Source organism: Tyto alba, unplaced genomic scaffold, assembly GCF_018691265.1.
Source record: "Tyto alba isolate M040663 unplaced genomic scaffold, T.alba_DEE_v4.0 Super-Scaffold_14, whole genome shotgun sequence".
NCBI lineage: Eukaryota > Metazoa > Chordata > Aves > Strigiformes > Tytonidae > Tyto > Tyto alba.
The window spans coordinates 46,977,826-46,996,313 of record NW_024881276.1 but is presented as its reverse complement, the minus strand read 5'-3'; the positions used below and the strand labels follow the sequence as shown (position 1 = coordinate 46,996,313).

At 38.5% G+C, this 18,488-nt stretch overlaps 1 protein-coding gene across 2 annotated transcripts in view; it reads left to right on the top strand.

Annotated features, from left to right (window-relative positions):
• The window catches only part of LOC104364813 (ephrin type-A receptor 3), a 228,371-nt gene that overhangs the window by 183,159 nt on the left and 26,724 nt on the right, over positions 1 to 18,488 (top strand). For both annotated transcript variants that reach the window (XM_033005159.2, XM_033005158.2), the window contains exons 10-13: positions 184 to 309; positions 6,707 to 6,892; positions 12,353 to 12,414; positions 14,734 to 14,943. In XM_033005159.2, coding sequence (XP_032861050.2) covers positions 184 to 309; positions 6,707 to 6,892; positions 12,353 to 12,414; positions 14,734 to 14,943 — 584 coding nt within the window. The remainder of the gene's footprint in view (positions 1 to 183; positions 310 to 6,706; positions 6,893 to 12,352; positions 12,415 to 14,733; positions 14,944 to 18,488) is intronic.

The following is an 18,488-nucleotide window of genomic DNA, read 5'->3' as shown; positions in this document are numbered from 1 at the left end:
TATATTAATGTCTCTAATTTTACTCTATATTAAGGTTCCTGAGGACCCATCAAAAGTATTTTGATTTGAAAAAGCAGTATACCTTCTCATCTATTGATTTGATTTCTGCTGTCTCATGAGCTTTCTTTAGAAGGATTAATTAAGTCTAAGTAACATTTTCTCTCTGAATTTGTTTTTACACAGTAAAACTCCCAGGACTGAGAACTTACGTAGATCCACATACATACGAGGATCCAAATCAAGCTGTGCATGAATTTGCCAAGGAGCTAGAGGCTTCTAATATATCCATTGATAAAGTAGTTGGAGCAGGTAATGACCATCAAATATATTGAACTAAAGATAGCTTTTTGCTGTATATACTCTTGTAACCTCATTGAGTTTATACTTGTAACTGGAAAGAAAACATTCTAAAGTATTCAAATTAGTAGGTCATATTTACAGCTGACTTTGGTGCATATGGAAAGTTAAAGGCACACAGTTCTATTTTTTTTTTCCCCAAAGAAAGCAGATAGCAAGAATTTTTCCAAAGGACACCCGTCAGCCTACACTTGGATGCAGCACTGCTGGGAGCGAAAAGAGAGTTCAGCCTCACTTCTATGTTTCTCTTTAAAATCTGTCAGCACAGAAAATGGTATCAACTGTGAAGATGTGTTCTTTTTTTCCCTTAAAAGGGCTGTTAACTATTATGCCTTGAGTGAAACCACAAACTCATTTCATACCAGTCACCATACATCCATCAGACTGCAATGACCTTTGGTCATTGGATTGATTTTGGTCACTGCTATGGATTTGTATTATTGATTTAGGAGGAAAGGGTTGTCTGTCTGATAACTGACTGTCTGAGTCATACAGACGCCATAGATTGTTGCATTTACAGAAAACAAACTGTTGAAATGGGCAGATTTTGTAGCAGAGGAGCCAGATTACATAAAGTCTCTTCACACTGAGTTATCCATGTTGCAGTGCAGCATGTAGGTCCTGTTAGGATGTGTACTTTCTCCTTCAAATGGCAGATTGTCTTGTCAAGTCAGAATATCGTGAAGTGTTAGCTTTCCTGATAAATTAAAGCATTTGTGAGTACTATTGGTTTTTAATCCATTGAAAATTACTAGTTCTTTTGTTATTGATCTTTTGCTTCTCTCTAAATTTACTATTTGAATTAAAATCATGAGATGTGAGAGAGACAGACTGCTAGTGCACAGCAAAAGATTTTCATTTGGGAAAAAATTGTACAACCGAGCTACTGTATTCAGTACATCTCCTGAATCACCCAGTAAAAAGAAAGGTATTCATCCTCTCTTACTGCAGCTACTTCGCTGCTTGTATGAAGTTTGATTTTTTTCTGCAAAGGTAGAATTTTTGTTCCTTGATGGTTTTAATTTTGCCCCACAAGAGTGCACTGTTCTCCATCATCTTCAGTCAAGGCAGCAAAGCACTGCTTACTGCACATAATAGAGAATTAATACGGGGATAGAGAAGGGGGTTACTGAAAATCTAAGTCCAAGACCCATATGTTTCCTTATAAGACTTCCAGGAACCCTCATTCACAAATGTAAGCTTTCTAAACTTGGGCTGTATGCAGTATCTGAATCTAGAAAACTAATTCATAAGAATCAATGATATGTCATGTTTTATAGCTCATTGTTCTGACCTATTTTTAATCTGAATGCAAATGAGAACGAGAAGTAAGCCCAAATTTGCGAAATATGCCCTCTGAAAATGGAAGAAGAGTTTTCCAAGAGGCTTCAAAAAAGGGATATATCCTAAGAGAGTCAGTTGGTTTAAAAGTAAGTCCCTTTGTTCCATTCCTCTTGGGTGAAAGTAACAGTAGGTTTCTGTAGGTACTCTGCATTGAAACATGGACCCAAGATATAATGAAAACATTTGTTGGAGTCCAGGACTCAGATTCATGTTGTCTAAACTACATATGGCATTACAGTTAACGTTTCCTATTAGCAGTTGCCAGAGGAGCCAACAGGAAGAGGCAGGCAGGAAAGAACAGATGAAAATCAGTCTGTAGAGTTCTGGGAGCTTCCAAAATGCATTTGTAGCATTACTTTCCGCTGCTGTCAGGTTCAGCACATGGTGGCTTTTGCATTCAGAGTGAGTGCCTTCGAGGCTGCTTCGGCAGGAACACTTCTTTCCTCCCCAAAAGCAGAAAGGCATTTCCAGTTTCTTACTTCAGTCAGTCAGTGATTTATTTGACTGAATGACTTAGTCTTTCCTTGCCCTTCTCCTTTACAAATGCAAGTGTGAATGAAATTATAAGAAGACAGTGATTCGAGAAGAAGGGATTCATTTAACTGCATTGAAGCATGACGTAAGTAATGAGACCTTCAAGTCAGACAAGTAATCTTGATATTCTGAGGTACTTTTCCAAGTAGTTTTTCACAGCTTTAGCAAGAAGTCTTTGAGAATAGAGGGCAGCTTACATAGCTTTGAAAACATACCCAAATGCAATAAGGAAATATTCTTGTCCAAAAGAACCTCAAGAAAAACACAAGGGATTTTAGTGGGAAGCTAAGCATAAGAAAATTGAGGTCAGAAGTCACATTTTCAGGTTTTTCTTTACAGTAATTCTTTCTTTTAAAACAACTCACTTGTTTTTATGGATCCAGTTCAGCAAACCACTTAAGTTTAAATGCAATTGGATAGCAGGAGAATATTACGGAAAGTACTTTCTTGATTTAGGATAGATTTAAGCATGTGCTTTGCTGAACTTGAAAGCAAACATTTGCTTTTCTTTCAAAGTTGAAACACACTTGTAGCATAACATCTTGTTGATCAGAGTATTTCTAAAATTTAGGGGCTGCCTGCCCATGAACATATTGTGAAGATTTGCAGTGTCTCAGTGAGGGCTTGTAGAACATTGCTGAGGCTCATGAGATTTATGAAACATTCATCTTAGGTGCCTCTCCAACTCCAAGGTAGTGTTGTGCACAGCAGTACAATCGTGATTTAAAACACAGCAAAATAAAGGGAGTAGATAATTTCAGAGTCATCTTTTATTTGTGCCCTGGGCCTAAATGCACAGAAAATGCCATTCACTGATGCACTAATTAGCCTATTTAAAGAGAAATTAATATCTACTGAAGAGAGGTCTTTATAACGTGAACAGTCCTCCTAATAATATCTGTTTTCTACATGTAAATAGGCATATCTTTCTGCAGGGCACGTTTTAAAATGTTTATGTGTGTAGCATAATTAAAAATAAACACTTCAGAAAGGCCTTACATGAAAAGCCATCAACTTCATCTCTTAAAATCAGTGCCACGTTTTCTACCTTCCAACTCGAACACAAGTCCTTATTCCTCCCAAACGATATCTGATGAGACTCAGTCCATTTCTTACTGGGACCATATAATAATGATTTGCAGGAAAAAGATGTAGTGTAAATGCATGTCACTATGGGTGTTGACCAGAGGGATTTATGTAGCGTCCATACTTCCCTGTATATGAAAGAACTGAATGTTAATGTAGTTGGGCTGCCCAGTGAGCTTTTTCCAGAAAAACAGTTTTCCAAGAAAGTAAACCCATTTTATATTCATTGACAACAGTAAGCTCCATTGCTATGAAGGGTCCAGCTTTTAGTCTTTTGCAGCATCCACTGGCCTCAGGGCACTTGTGGAATCCGGTTAGTGATGCAAGTTCTAAACTGTGCAGCCATGGCCAAATGGACTACGCTGATGGATATTAGCCTTAGCCTTTTCCTTTCCAACAGTCAAACAAATATCAGATATACAATTCCAGTCAGAAATGAAGGATTGATTGCTGGTCTGCTTGTTGAAATCATAGCTGTATTCTCTATTGACAGTAACTGAACAATAGTTTTAAGAGGTTAGATTCTTATAGCTTTTTGGACCATTAAAATGTATAGAAAAGGGAATACAAAGCTAGAGATTACAAGATTTATTTCAAGTACTTTTTTCCCTCCCTTCTGTTTTCAAGATGTGCCTTGTTCTTCCTCTTTGTGGTGCTCTGACCGTATTGAGCTGAGGATAGTATTTGAACTGAAGCAGTGTTTGCTCTTGGTAAAATATACTAATCATTGTGGCTTGCAGAGGTTGAATATTTTTAATTAAGAAGTCTGAACAGAACTCAACACACATTAGTTACTGGTTGTAGGTTTTACAATTCATTTTTTGAGCCGCTGCCTGTCTTGGCAGCCTGAAATACAAATAATGTTAGAAACAATTAAAGTAATGTAAGTGCTATTTTAGTAATATATATGTATATAAAGATATAATGGTTTTAATTTTTTTAGTTATTACATTAATAGCACAGTACCATGCCTAGAGGATGGAGCAGCTCAGCAGCTGGTGACAAGATATGGTGATGTTCACTTCTATGTTGTTGACTCAAATCCAGCCTGGGTTAGCAACAGGGAAAGGTCACTGCCCTATGACACATTTGTTCAGGTTTTTTGGTTAAATTGTCTGTCTAACAAAGAAACCTTAGAAAATAAATCTGAAAAGTGACCTCAAGAGGTCATTAAGTACACACTCTTGCCCAAAACAGGACTTATTAGGTACTGTTCTTGACAGCTGCTTATTCTTTACAATCTCTGAGATAAAAGAGTTTATAGCCTCCCTAAAAAAATCTTTTGAGCTGTCCAAGTGTCCTTACTGTTTGAATTTTTTTCCTGATCTAACTGACCTTTATTGTAATTTGCAACTATTCTTTAGTTTGCCTCTTGGGTATAGAAAAAGGAGTTGGTGTCTGTATTATTTATAAACATAATTTTGATAAGCCAAAACTATTGTCATGTCTCTCTCTTCTCATTCCTTGTCATGTATAAATAACACCAATTTCTTAAGCTTTGAACGTGAACACAAAGCCCTGACTTTTAAGATTCTGGTCATTGTTTTTACTCCCAAACTGCAGTGCTACAAATGGGACATGGACTCTAATGCCAGCTATATTGGTGGCAAGTTGATGAAATAATAATTTCCAATTGCAGATAAATGGGCTGAATGTAACATCTAAAGTGTACCCCATGCGGTACCCCATCTGAAGTCAGGGGTGAAGGGCTGTCAGTCCATCACACATTTCTGAACATTAAATCTGTGAAGAGCAACAGGATTTAAATCTGCCTGTTAAAAATATATTTTTTTTGTGAGGTTTGGTCATTTTAGTTTTCACAGATGCTGCTTCATGTAAACAATCAGCTGCAGAGATAAAGAAAGAATCATTGTGGTCAAATGAGCTCCAAGAGCCTTTGCTCTTTAGAGGCATAGTAATGCTATTGTATTTAGGATTATTACACATTAAGTTGGGAAAAGCTCACATGTAAGTAGTATAATCACTCTTTCTATGATGTTTCACTCACAAATAAAAACAGAATTCCCATTTTGCATAAAAATGATGCCAGCTAGATTAGATTTATAGAGTCTTTTTGTTTCCAAGTCAAACTTTCTATACAAAGCCATTTGACAAAATACAGCATGTGAGGTGCTATTTATATGTAGATCTCACATATTTTGACAAAAGAACCTGAATAGGCATGTACTGTTGGAAAATGAGTATTAAAGCCCTCCAGCAACACCCTCTCCTTTCTTGAAAGAAAAACAAACCGCAGAACAAAACACCTTTCTTTTCTATTCTGCTCAGTAAAGTGTTTTCCTTGTCTTTCAATAATCATGTAGGGTAATTCTTGCCATCATATTTCTTGTATATTTTATCCATTCTCCATTTTTATCATATTTTTCATTATTTCTGTTATTTTGTCATTAAAGCAATAAGTCAAAAAGTTGCTGCTGTAATTTTAACTGAGATGTTGTGCGTCCAGATTATTATATCATATAAAATCTAAGTTAGGGTGTTGAATAATTGGGAATCAAAAGTCAGTTGCTGCGCAAATGTTTTTAAGATACTGAAACTTCCTTATGTGCTTTATGTAATCATTCGTTAAATACAGAAATTTTCAAGTGGGTTATTTTCTTCCAGGAATTTGTCAACATATTTATACTTGCTCATTTGAATGCTAAGATAATTTTCCCTGTGCACTCTTCTTGGATGTTACACAGCAAAGGATAAACCACATTGCACAAAAGTAAACATGCAGTGATATCTGCCATTTTCTAATTAGGGATCTCACACAATATAGTGGGCACAGTATTTATGGTGGTCTATCAGGTCCCGTAGTCCCATAGTGACAGTATACATTTGCATGATTAGGTCCATCTGAATAATGATAGAACAAAGATAATCTGTATGGATTTCTGTTTTCTTAGCAGCTGTGTAGATAAATTCTTTTGTTATGAATAATCTTGCTACTTTAGTCACAATAAGTAAAATAATTGGGAACTGTACTATCTCCGTTTGGTAGAAATTAAGAGTATAATGTTCATAAGGATGCACAGCTATTCTGATACTTCTGCATTGATCAGTTAGCCCTCCTACTATTGTCTCACAATGCATCAACTGAAACAAAAAGGGAATTTTCTGGTGAAATTTATGCATTCCTCTGCTCTGCAGTCATCTGGATATGCAGTGTAAATAAGTGACATTGTCCAGTTTGACAGGTGGAGAACCCGAGCATGGAAATGCTAAGTAGTTGTCTGAAGGCCTCCTTTGGAGCTCTGGCCTGTGGCCCACCAGTAAACGCCACATTTCAGGGACTTTTGCTGCTGAACACTAAGTCTTCTTTCTTAAATCCTCCTGAAATAACTACATTTCATCTTTTGTCATTTTTCTACTTTTTTAGGGGAATTTGGAGAAGTGTGCAGTGGGCGCCTAAAGCTGCCTTCTAAAAAGGAAATTTCAGTGGCTATCAAAACCCTGAAAGTTGGCTACACAGAAAAACAGAGAAGGGACTTCCTGGGAGAAGCAAGCATCATGGGACAGTTTGACCACCCTAATATCATTCGATTAGAGGGAGTCGTCACTAAAAGTAAGATATGATGGGGGCATCTGTTTTGCATGGGAAGTGTCACTGGAGCTCCCTTCTGACCTAAGTTATTCTGTGATTCCCTGATCTTTCAAGAAAGAGCAAAAGCAAATGAAAAACGGAATCACCCATGTTTATGCTCTGCAGACCCTTCCAGAAATGTTATAACCCTGGCAGTCTGTACCGCATGTCCTTCAAAAGAGATAACAGCAGAAACGCATAGCTTGGATTTGCAACATATACTGCATTTCCTCAAAAGCAGGAAAAAAATCACCCGTGTGAGGCCTCCAGCTAGGCCTGTGCTGGCGGATCGGGTGCAGAACGGCGCTGGAGGCAGTTGCCCGCGGTGCTGCTGTGGGACCTTCTCCGCCTCGCTGTGCTCAGGCTGTGAGCGCTTGGAAACAGTACCCTGGGTTGATGGGCTGGGAAGAACTGGGGAATAAAAATAGTCTGCTTGAAAAAAATGCAGAGAATGTGGGGAAAATAAGGAGCATTTCTGAAGAGCGCTGCAGCTCAGTAACAAACTGGCAGATTTCATAAACGCCGGAGCTACACGTTGCTGCAAAGTGGCCAAGAGGCACTTGCTGATAATCTGGTGGGAGTCATGGAGTCTGATGTCCTAAAGTTTCCTAATTGCACTGAAGCGGTATGTTCTGCTTTCAGCCTAATCATCAGATTTTATCATTAGCAGAAATTGACGAACAGCCTACCTGGCTACAGTTTACTGATGCTAGTAAACTAACAAATGGGTCCAAACTTTTTCCTACATGGTTTTCAATCAGGGAAAATACTCCATGTGATACTCAGTATGTACCGGTATGAGGTGTTTTAAAGACCCTAATTCTCCAGAATGTATACCTCTCAGTAAAAATCTCAAAAAAAGAAATCTCAGGGCTTTAAGCTGCCAGTAGTAAAATTGCTTTTATTTGTTTGACAATATATATATTTTTACTAACAGACATTTCCTAAGTCTGCCTTTCAGTGTTTGTGTTATGGGTTGGGGGTTTTTTTTGTTAAAGCATATTTTTACCTATGTTTATGATAACAAATCACCTTCTCATTATGAGACAAAAAAGTAACTGAAATCTCCATCCACATGTGGTACCTTCCTGGAGAAGTAGCATATTTGAAGAACCCTCTCCAGCTCCACCTTCGTTAAGATAACAAGAAGTTGTAACAGACATTCCTGAACAGTGGTGTCGGTCTTAGAGCTCCGAGGCAGCTTTCCCATGGCAGACACAGGAGCCTCCTTGAAGCCGCCCAGATCTGGCACGCTCTGCTCCTGATGAGCAGCTGGTGGGATTTGGTGCTGGTGATGCTGCCTCGTTTAGGCAAGTTCTGGCTCTCCTTGCTCGTGCTGTTGATTGACCTCTACCTTGAGGTGGAAAGGCAGAAATGGTAGTAGAAGAGAGAGGTTGCAACAAGTGCCAAAAATGGCTTGTTCTGCAATACATAAATTCAGAGATTTCAGCTGCACTTTCTATATTTCCACTGCAGCATGAGGTGGTAAATTTAATGATCACATTTATCTACCTCCAGTAGTTTTTAGATGAGAGATCAATAAGATCTTATATAAGTTATTCCTAAAAAAAAAAAAAAAATGCTCTGAGATTTTTCAGGAGAGTGGAAAAATTTGATAGGATGTTTCCTAGTTCATCCAAGAGGACTCTGCTGGCAAATCAGCTCCTCACCATTTCAGTGAACTGCTTGGAATGTACTGAGGATGTTTCCAGTTTAACTGGGTAGAAGTATACCAATTGCTTTGTTGTTAAGTAGATGGTTTGACTGATTTTAAGGAATCTTTTTTTACAATTGCGTGATTCAAGGTTTCACAAACATAGGTGGGTATGAAAGAATTTCATAGCTTATTACAACAAGTTATATGAAATAAAAAAAACACAAGAATGTGTCTAAAAATAACTAGCAAGAGGTATGTAAAACCCTGTCGGTTATGAAAAGGCATAATTACAATAATAATGCTTTCTCTAGGTGTGATTCATGAAAGTCTATTTTGCTGATTTAAATAACAAAGAAGTTATTCTTCAGCTTAGGTCTCACAGTCCCATTAGGAAAGGGCTGCCAGGTCTGCCTGTAAAATCCAAGTTATCTCCTGCTTTTTAAAGACACACACTTTGTACATTCAGAATAAAATTTGCAGTCCCAGAATTACTTGAAATGCCAGCATCAGTCTGTACACAGCTGAGCTAAAATCTATTCTGTTGCATTTTGTATTCCTGTGGCACTTGAGAAAGTAATTTAATTGCTGTGCACGCAGGAATTTGTGTATTGCTTTTGAATGTGCATTACTAATTCCGTCTGTATTCTGTATAAGTGACTATTAGTAAGTTTGCTACTCAGCTGTATTCATAGCAGACTGCTGTGTGTTTCAGGGGGGTTAGGAGTGCCAGCTGCCTATCACATTTAAGTACGAGAGAGCACGCTCTGAATATTCCCAGCTGAAGTCAATAAAAGCCTCAGGGATGCAACACCCTCTCCAGATAGCTTGAATACAGAAGTTGAGAAAACTGCTCTGGAATTATTTATATCCATTTTACTGGGTAAAATTATATGCCATAAATGGAAGTAAAGATAATAATTTATTTTCGTTAACATTCTGAAGGGCAAGAATGTTGTGGGGTTTGTTTTTTTTAAACCAAACCAATATACTGTAGTAACAAATTAGCAAGTGTTCAAATTTTTTAATGATAGCTATTAAATCACACTCAGAAGTGTTAGTTTATGTACAGTCAGTAGAGAGCCTGTGGAGTATTTGCTGGATCACTCTCAGTACAGGTGATGCATGATAAACAGGGGATACGACCTTTTCTTCATTAACCAAATTCTTTTTGACAGATGGCCCTTAGCAGTGATCTAGCTTGTCATACAAAGCAGATCTTCTGAAGCAGCTCCTAGTAACAGCGATTGCCACCATCCCAAAACGGGGCTGTTTGATATGAGAAGTTCTCCCGCTGGGGTGCCTCTGCTTTGCCAGTGCGACACCCCGCCGGCAGGATGAAGGAGGTGCACCCACCACATAAGACTTCCGTGCTTTTCTCCAGTGCAGAATTGTTCCCCTGCTTCTGTTTTTTTCTATTTGGTTTCTGTTTTGTGTTCTCCTGCCGCTACGGCAGTCTCCTGGGCGCGCTGTAGGCAGCAGTCTTAATAAACAGCGCCCATGTTCTGCTTAGTTTACTAATAATTTGCAGCAATTTGTAGACTGTTAGTATAATAAATTTCAGCAACACTGTTGACACAAGTTGTTATCATGTATAAACGGCTGTGCTTTGATAAATGAATGCAGAATGTTCTTTTAAAAGTGCACCATGTTGCTTCAGAGCATATGCTTCTTATTATGGACACGTTTCCAACTGAACAAGCATGAAACCCTGTACTTAGGTCTTTCTGAGTATGGGTGATCAAGGCAGGAAGATGCTTTCTTAATAATTTGAAAGACAAATCTTCTTACTATAATTTCAGTCTTCTGATGTGTTATTAAAATTGGTTGAGTTCATACAGAAACCAGGAAACTGTCTCCTGGTTTCAAAGTACGTGGATTTAGCATAGAAAGTTTTGGGTAGCCCCATTGGTGTGCTGCCCTTTATTTGAAAGATCCAGCAGCATTTTCTGTGCGTTACCACAAATGCCTTTTGGTTACAGTTACACACGCAGTGTAAGTTAGGTAATTTTCCTTGCACTGCATATTTCTTGCTAACAAGAGTAAGAGAGCAATAGATTATTTCTTTTTTCTTTTTTTTTTTGTTGAGAGATTTTACATTGCTAGGTCTTTTATCTGTACCATATCCTGTATAATTCAAGATAAATGTTTTGGATAAAGAGTTTGTTCCTATTAGTTAATGAATGACAGAGTCGATTACCCATTAGTGACTCCCACAGTATAACACATCACTTGCACAGCAGAAGGAAGGTATTTAACCCATTAATCCATGCAAAGAAGACAAAAAAATTTCTTTTTATTAGGTTAAACTCATTCTTTGAAATTAATATTTCTCTTCTAAGAATTTCTAATTGGTAGAAGTTGTATTTTCTGAAAAACAAACAAAAAAATGAGTCGTTAGCATTTACTTTGCTTTTTTAATGGCTTTCTTGCTTTTAATTTTACTTGGTACCTCTTTCGAGCCTCATGCTGTTCAATTTTAAAAGCTAAAATACCATTATGCGAGTTAGATAATATACAGGCCTTTGTCATGCTTTTATGGTCAGATGCATTCCTGTATTCTATGTGAAATACTAATTCATCTCCTTAAATAACTTCATGCTCTTACCCACCTTTCTCTCCGCCACAAAGAGAAAATAAACAAAGCTTTAGAAAATATTATGAAATAATAAAATCCATATGATGGTAAAATATTAGCAGGGCAATGACCTTTCTCTGGAAACTTTACCATAATCACATTAATTTTTGCATTCATTTCTTTCCAACATGTCAGAGTTGCATATAAAATCTTGGTTATGTTACAAAATACCTTAGGGTAGAAAGACCGATTTCACAAACTGATCTGAATCTGTATGAACAAGTTTAGAAAGACATTAGAGGCTGTTGACGGATTCAGGGCTGTTTCTTTAGAGCATGCCACTGCCCGGTGGGTGCAGGGTGTGCGGCCCCCGGCTTGGCGGTGCTTGGCAGGGAGGAGGTTCATGTTATCGGGGGTCCTGGCACAGAGGGAGGCAGGACTGCCTGGAAAGAGGGCTGACCCCCAGCAGTGGAAGGTGGCTGCGTCACAGCTCTGCTTTTCTTTCCAGTGCCCTGTATTGCTTTTATGCTGCACTCTCCCTTCCACCTCTATCCCCACGCCAACATTTTCCTCAGTTTATGCTAGGGAAATACTGAAGCTCTACAATTTAAATGCATTGTAAATAACCTCTGGAGGAAAAGTTTTTTTGCTATTGCCTCCATCCTCCATGTGTGCTATTTAATCACTCACTTACTGTAGTATCTGAGGAATGTACTGACTGTGTCCATGCAGTAGAGTCCTTCTCCGCAGTCCTTGCACCTCCGTTGTGCAGACCAGGGCACCTCTGGAGAGAAACTGCAACTCCTTCCACAGCGAGCATCCAGTTCCCTTCCAGAGGGAACCTGGGAGCAAATGCATGAGAATACACCTACTTCATTGCATAAATTCAGGAGTTATGTTAAGGAGGATTATATTCAGCGGTGACGGATACTGTATACTGGAAATGCAGGATGCTTCACTTTGCTTCTTGGGACTTAGGCTGCTAAAAATTGTCCTGATTTATGCTGAAATAGCTGTATTTCTGTTGATGTCAGTGGAATCACAGTTATGTTGTGGATGGAGCTGGTTTTGCCCATGCATCTTTTGCTTGCTTTCTAAATATAAAATTATCCTTGGGATTTGGAAAATGTGGGTAAATTTCTGAAATGCCTGTTTTTACTGGTTGCTATGTATTCATTTTAAATGCCTGACCCCTGTAATATATCTTCAGGTAAACCAGTTATGATTGTTACTGAATATATGGAAAATGGCTCCTTGGACAGCTTCCTACGGGTAAGTGCAATAGAGAACTACATGGTACAGGACTGGCTCTTGTTCTGAATTTGTTATGAATTTGCTGCCACTGTACTCTGATTTAGCAGCAGGTCTTGTTGCTTATATTTCATTATTTCCATTCGGTTTTGTGTGCATTGTGATGTGCTCAGAAATCCAGGTAGGGATCCAATAGTCCATTTTGACTCCTTGCAGTAACTTATTCCAAAATGAGAACATTTTCATTTTATTAGTATGTCACATCAATAAAAAACCAAAACAAAACAACGTTCTGGCACGCAAAAATGGAAGTTGTTTTTTCTGAGGGCTGAATTACTACTGTAATGCAGTTATACTTATTGGTTGGCAGCCTGTATGTCTTACCAAGAGATTTCCAAAGTGAACAGATTTGTAAAAATTTTATCAGTAAACCAGTAGTACTGAGCCAAGAGCAGTTTCCCTAAATGTGAAAAGTTTAGGGAATAACCCCATACCTGGGGGTGTTTGAAATGTTTTGCTTGCAAATTTTATTGGCCTGTTTTCTTTCCCCAACCTTAGACATACTAATACTGGTTGTTGATTTATCTTTGTTTTCTGTCAAAATTGGTAGTGAGCCTAAAAAATTTGAACGCTCCCTGTGTCACCAAGATTTACTTGTGGCAAAACAAGAAGTGTAGCAGAAATGAAATCCCATCTGAGGGGAAACACTAGTTTAATTTTAATTTGTTAGGGCAAACTCAGCCGTGGCTGGGAGACTGCTTTGGTTCTGCCACGGTTGAACGACATTATCCCCCAAATTCATAACACTGAACTAGACGTTTAACCCCAAAAGGGGATATATTGTCAACCTTAGTTTCAGTATGTACTATATATGTTATGATGTTCACTGGAGCATGTAAAATACATATAAATAATGTGTCAGTATATCTGAATGAAATATATCTGTACTGAACTATATATATTTTGTTTAGGCTGAAAATCCTTGAAGAAAGCTCTGAGGAAAGGAGAATAATTTCTGACTGTACAAAACAGTTGTTCAGCTTGTTCATTCGAGTGTGGGGGGTTTTTGGGTGTTCTTTTTTTTTTTTTTTTTTTTTTTTTTCCTACTACTGTTGCGTAGAAACATAGATAAGAACCTTATGATTCATTTAATATCACAGGCTACTCAGACCATATAACCCTTTTTATAAATTCCTTTTAAAACTAGTTCATTTGCTTTCCCCATTGCCATTGAAAGCCTATCTCATTCCTTTCATGGTTAGAAACCTTTTTCTGATTTCTAGCTAAATCTTTTTCAGGGTCTGTATATATAGATCCTCTTGTGTTGGCTCTAGTTAAAGAAGGCTTCACAACAGGGAACTGGAAGAGTCTTTTATAATAATTTTTTGTGAAAGGGAATTCTGAGAGGCTCTGTAAGCATCTTCTGTGCCATATATTTGCCTAATGTTTACAGTGTTAATATTGCCCCTAAGTATATTAATCAAAAATGAAATTAACACAGCCAGTCTTGCAGACTGATTTGTGTGAGCTCACCCCACATGGCAGAGCCAGCTCCCATGTATTTAATAAAATTCTGGAAGAAACAGCAGGAAGAGCTGGAGAGCTGCCCATGATGATACATTTATAGCACTGGGGGATTCATTTGAGAACTGCATTGGGATGTACTGTTGTCCTGTCGTCTATGTATCTATATATCAATATCAAAGCTAGATGTTAATAAACAATATTAATAAGAGCTGGGAAATTTAAAACATGTGTCTAGAAGTTGACTATTAGTAATATATGCAACTATTGGTTTCTAGGCTAAGTCACAGTGTGTTTAAGTAATTTTTGTGTTCCTGAAGTTGAAAATTTTGAGTAATGAGTTTAATAGAATCTGAAAGCCACTGAAACAGATCAGCATTTGCTTTTGTTAAAAAAATACTTATGTAATAGAAAAATTTCATTACTCCACTGGGTAAGGCTGGGAATTTCACTAACAATTCCTATGGCCTTTCGTGGAAGTTGGACATCTGTTTCCCTAATGTCCTGACACTCCAGTCTCATGAGCATACACAACTTAGATTTATGTGCCGCTTTCACACAGGTCCCATCTAGGAAATTAAAATTTTGATGACAGCAAGAATGGGAAAAAATAATTTTTATCTGAATTGAAAATCTATCCCTCAGGTGACTGGGAGATTAACATCCACAGATCAAAGTAGTTCCACGTGTGGCATTTAAATCATGACCCCTGATTCATGAGCTCTTCCCTTGAGGAGCTTTCAGGGTCTTTATCAAAAATTCTGTGCAAGGAGGAATATGAATGATCTCTGAAATGTCATTTCAAATGTTTTTCAGAAACACGATGCCCAATTCACAGTCATCCAGCTAGTAGGCATGCTTCGAGGGATCGCATCTGGCATGAAATATTTGTCAGATATGGGTTATGTCCATCGAGATCTAGCTGCTCGTAATATCCTCATCAATAGTAACTTGGTATGCAAAGTCTCAGATTTTGGACTCTCTCGTGTACTGGAAGATGACCCAGAAGCTGCTTATACAACAAGGGTGAGTTTCTATGTTTGTTTATCCTTTCAAAATTCTTGTTGGTTGTGACAAAGTTAGACTGAAATCTGAGGGAGTTCCTGAGGCTTATCCTCTGTGTTGCAGTGGCCATCCAATCTTGCATGCCTAGAGACACTTAATAAACCATAGACTCATCACAGCTATTTTTTAATTCATGTCTCAGAAAAGACAGAAGGCAAAAAAATATGGTTTCTGTTGGTGGATTATTTTTCTTCAAGCATACGAAATTCATGGCTCAGTTTTTTTCTTCTGGGTGCGTAAAGTACTGAATACCACAATTAAGGCCCGAGTTGGTCTGGCACACAGTAATGTAAGACTTCATGTGTGCTTTGAGCAGGTTTTGTTACACTTCTGGTTTAGCTCCCACCCAGTTCAAAAAATCCTACCCAGCAGTAATTATTTTTTTTAACCATTTTGTGTCTTCTAGTATGATGTTTGATTTGAGCACACTGTTCTTCAAGGGTATATTATACCTGCTTTAGTACCCCTAACTGAGTAAAAACTTGAGTAAAACAACAAAAAAAGAAATCTTGATTAACAATGTAATAAACCTGTACTTTCTCCTTCTTATATCATATATACAAAGTGGTAGCCATCTTTTGGAGATGTATCAAGGAGGAGACTTAGCTCTGACAGTTTCATCCTGAGATAGAGAAGCTTTTAGCAAGTAGGGAACTGTCCATAATGTAGGCTGCTGCTTGTTCCTTTCTGGATTTCATCCTGCCTGGAAGCTACACTGTTGGCTTAAAACCTTAAAAAAGCCACAGTGTCTTCTAAATACAGCATTGCTGTACCTCTGTTTCTCACTTGAATAACACTTCTGTTTTATTGTGGAAACCTTAAAGGCATACATTTAGCTTTGTGTATGTAGATACTACACTGGGGTGTCTGGTTGTTCACTTTAATCCGTTTGCAAGTAGATTTTATTAACTTTAGAAAAAGTGGCATTAATATCCAGTATCTGAGTCAAGTGTAATTTGCGGTGATGCCTAGTAATTGTGTCCTCTTCACTGTACAAACCAGATTAGAGTAGAGTGTATCAGCAAAATCTTAATGTGTGCTTTGTAGAGCTTCCTTCATTCCTGATCACTGACAGGAGCAATCAATTATTGTGGTAGTTTCCATGCTGTCTTCTTCACAATTAAAATAAAATAACATCTGACAAATGAGTAAAGAAATCCTAGCTGCTTCCTTACACATTATATATACATTATATACACATAAATTTATAGATACACATTTATCAAACATACCTTCATAACTTAGAAAGCATAAAGACTCTGTTCTTTACTTGACCTTTCAGTGCGTTCTTTGACCTCTGATGAGCTTTGACATGTTGTTAAAAATATGCAATATATACCGCTTTAGGAGATTGTCTGCAGAGATCTCTCATGGTTAATATAAAGAGACATTAGTAGGAGAAAGCAGTTTTCATGCTCAATATAGGTGCAGTGTTCATAAGTAAATATTAATATAATGCAAGAGTTCCTCAAGAGAAAACTGTAGTTCAGACAAAAGTGTATTGTCTTGTCAAATATGCTTGCCTGCCCTCTTCTTAAAAACTCCTGTGAAAGTAATGGATGTTACTGTCCCCAACATAAACAGTCTTAGATACAGTATTTATCTAGTCTCATATTTAACCTCCCTCCCCCAGGGTGTATGCTTGTGAGCTAAAGCAATTACTCTGTGCCCTACCACTACTGCCCATAGGCAGGTGATGGATCTCCCCTGCAAAGCAGCTGCTTGCATGCATGGAGATTGCTGTCCTCTTCACACGCATTCCTCCATTCGTCTATTGCCTAAGCAGTTTTTCAAAACTTACTGTTCTTGCTGCTCTCCTTCAAATTATTTTCAGCTTAACTACAATTTCCTTAAATGTGATGTCCAAAACGGGATACTAATCCTCAGCACCAAGCATAACATATTTATCTCATGTTTCTTACACATGTCCTTTCCATTAATATCTCCATGGATAGGAAGTCTCTATTTCTTCTCCCACCCCCAGCAAAGCTTTGCCACATGGTTGGCTCATGTTCTTCTCAGACACATACTTCTGCCAGGCTTCAAAGTTCAGTTCTTCCGAAATTCATCTGGGCATGCAAATTAATCTGTAATTTAGTAATGGCATTTTGTGTACTCTCATTAAGAGATGAAGATACCTTTGAGTCCTAGTTAATTTTGATGAAAAAATTGTATAGGAAGGAAAAATTAGCTCCCCATCAAACTGCACAGCTCACAGCTTGATAAGGGAAGCGCACTTCCCTGAAAATTAAGCATACATTGGTGACTTCTATCTGGGGGTGGCTAAGGCAAACCAGAGTGCACAGGGTGTCAGTGTTTCTGTCCAGTGTTACATGTGAATATCCTATGGCCAGTTACAGTGTTGAATTTTTTTTTTTAATTCCTCTCCTTCTACCACCTATTTTCTAAGCCTACCTGCCTATTTACATTTAGATAGTGAAATCAGATGGAAAGAAACGATTTTGTGAAGTGTAATCATCTGTGTTCAGTAAACTCCATCTGGCATTTATGGTATATATGCAAACTGCTGCAGAAAGATACTCAGATAATTAAAACCTTCAGATAAAACCTAGGACAAATCTAATTTCCTTCAAAATTAGTTGCTGAATATACCTCTGCCACATCTTGACTCTGAGAGGAGGACAAGGGTGTTTGCTACTGATCTTTTTGCTCAAGTTTCCTTTCAAGTGAATCTTGTATACATATCCAGTTAGTGTGTCCTTGGGATGTGTTTGATCCCTGGCTTAAAAAACTGGGGTCCACAAGTATGAAACAGAGCTCCAGTCCACTGGCAGAAGCTGGGCAGTTAATGTTCCTGCTTCTTAGTTGTATCACAAAACACAGGATCATTTCATAGGCTACTCCTAGTGCATTTTGCAAGAACTAATTATAGAATCATAGTATTGTAGAATCATAGAATAGTTTGGGGTGGAAGGGACCTTTAAAGGTCATCTAGTCCAGCCTCCCTCAGCAATGAGCAGGGAAATCTTCAACTAGATCGGGTTGCTCAAAGCCCCGTCCAGCCTGGCCTTGAACCCTTCCAGGGAGGGGGCAGCCACAGCTGCTCTGGGCACCCTGTGCAGGTGCCTCACCACCCTCACAGGGAAAAATTTCCTCCTTATATCTAATCTAAATCTTCCCTCTTTCAGTTTAAAACCGTTACCCCTCGTCCTATCGCTACACCCCCTGAGAAAGAGTCCCTCCCCACCTTCCCTGCAGCCCCCTTTAAGCACTGGCAGGCCGCTGTAAGGTCTCCCTGGAGCCTTCTCTTCTCCAGGCTGAACAGCCCCAACTCTCTCAGCCTGGCCTCACAGGGGAGGTGCTCCAGCCCCCTGGTCATCTTCGTGGCCTCCTCTGGACCCACTTGAGCAGGCCCATATCATTCTTATGTTGGGGGCCCCAGAGCTGGACACAGGACTCCCAGTAGGATGTCACGAGAGCAGAACAGAGGGGGAGAATCCCCGCCCTCGACCTGCTGGCCACACTTCTTTTAATGCAATCCAGAA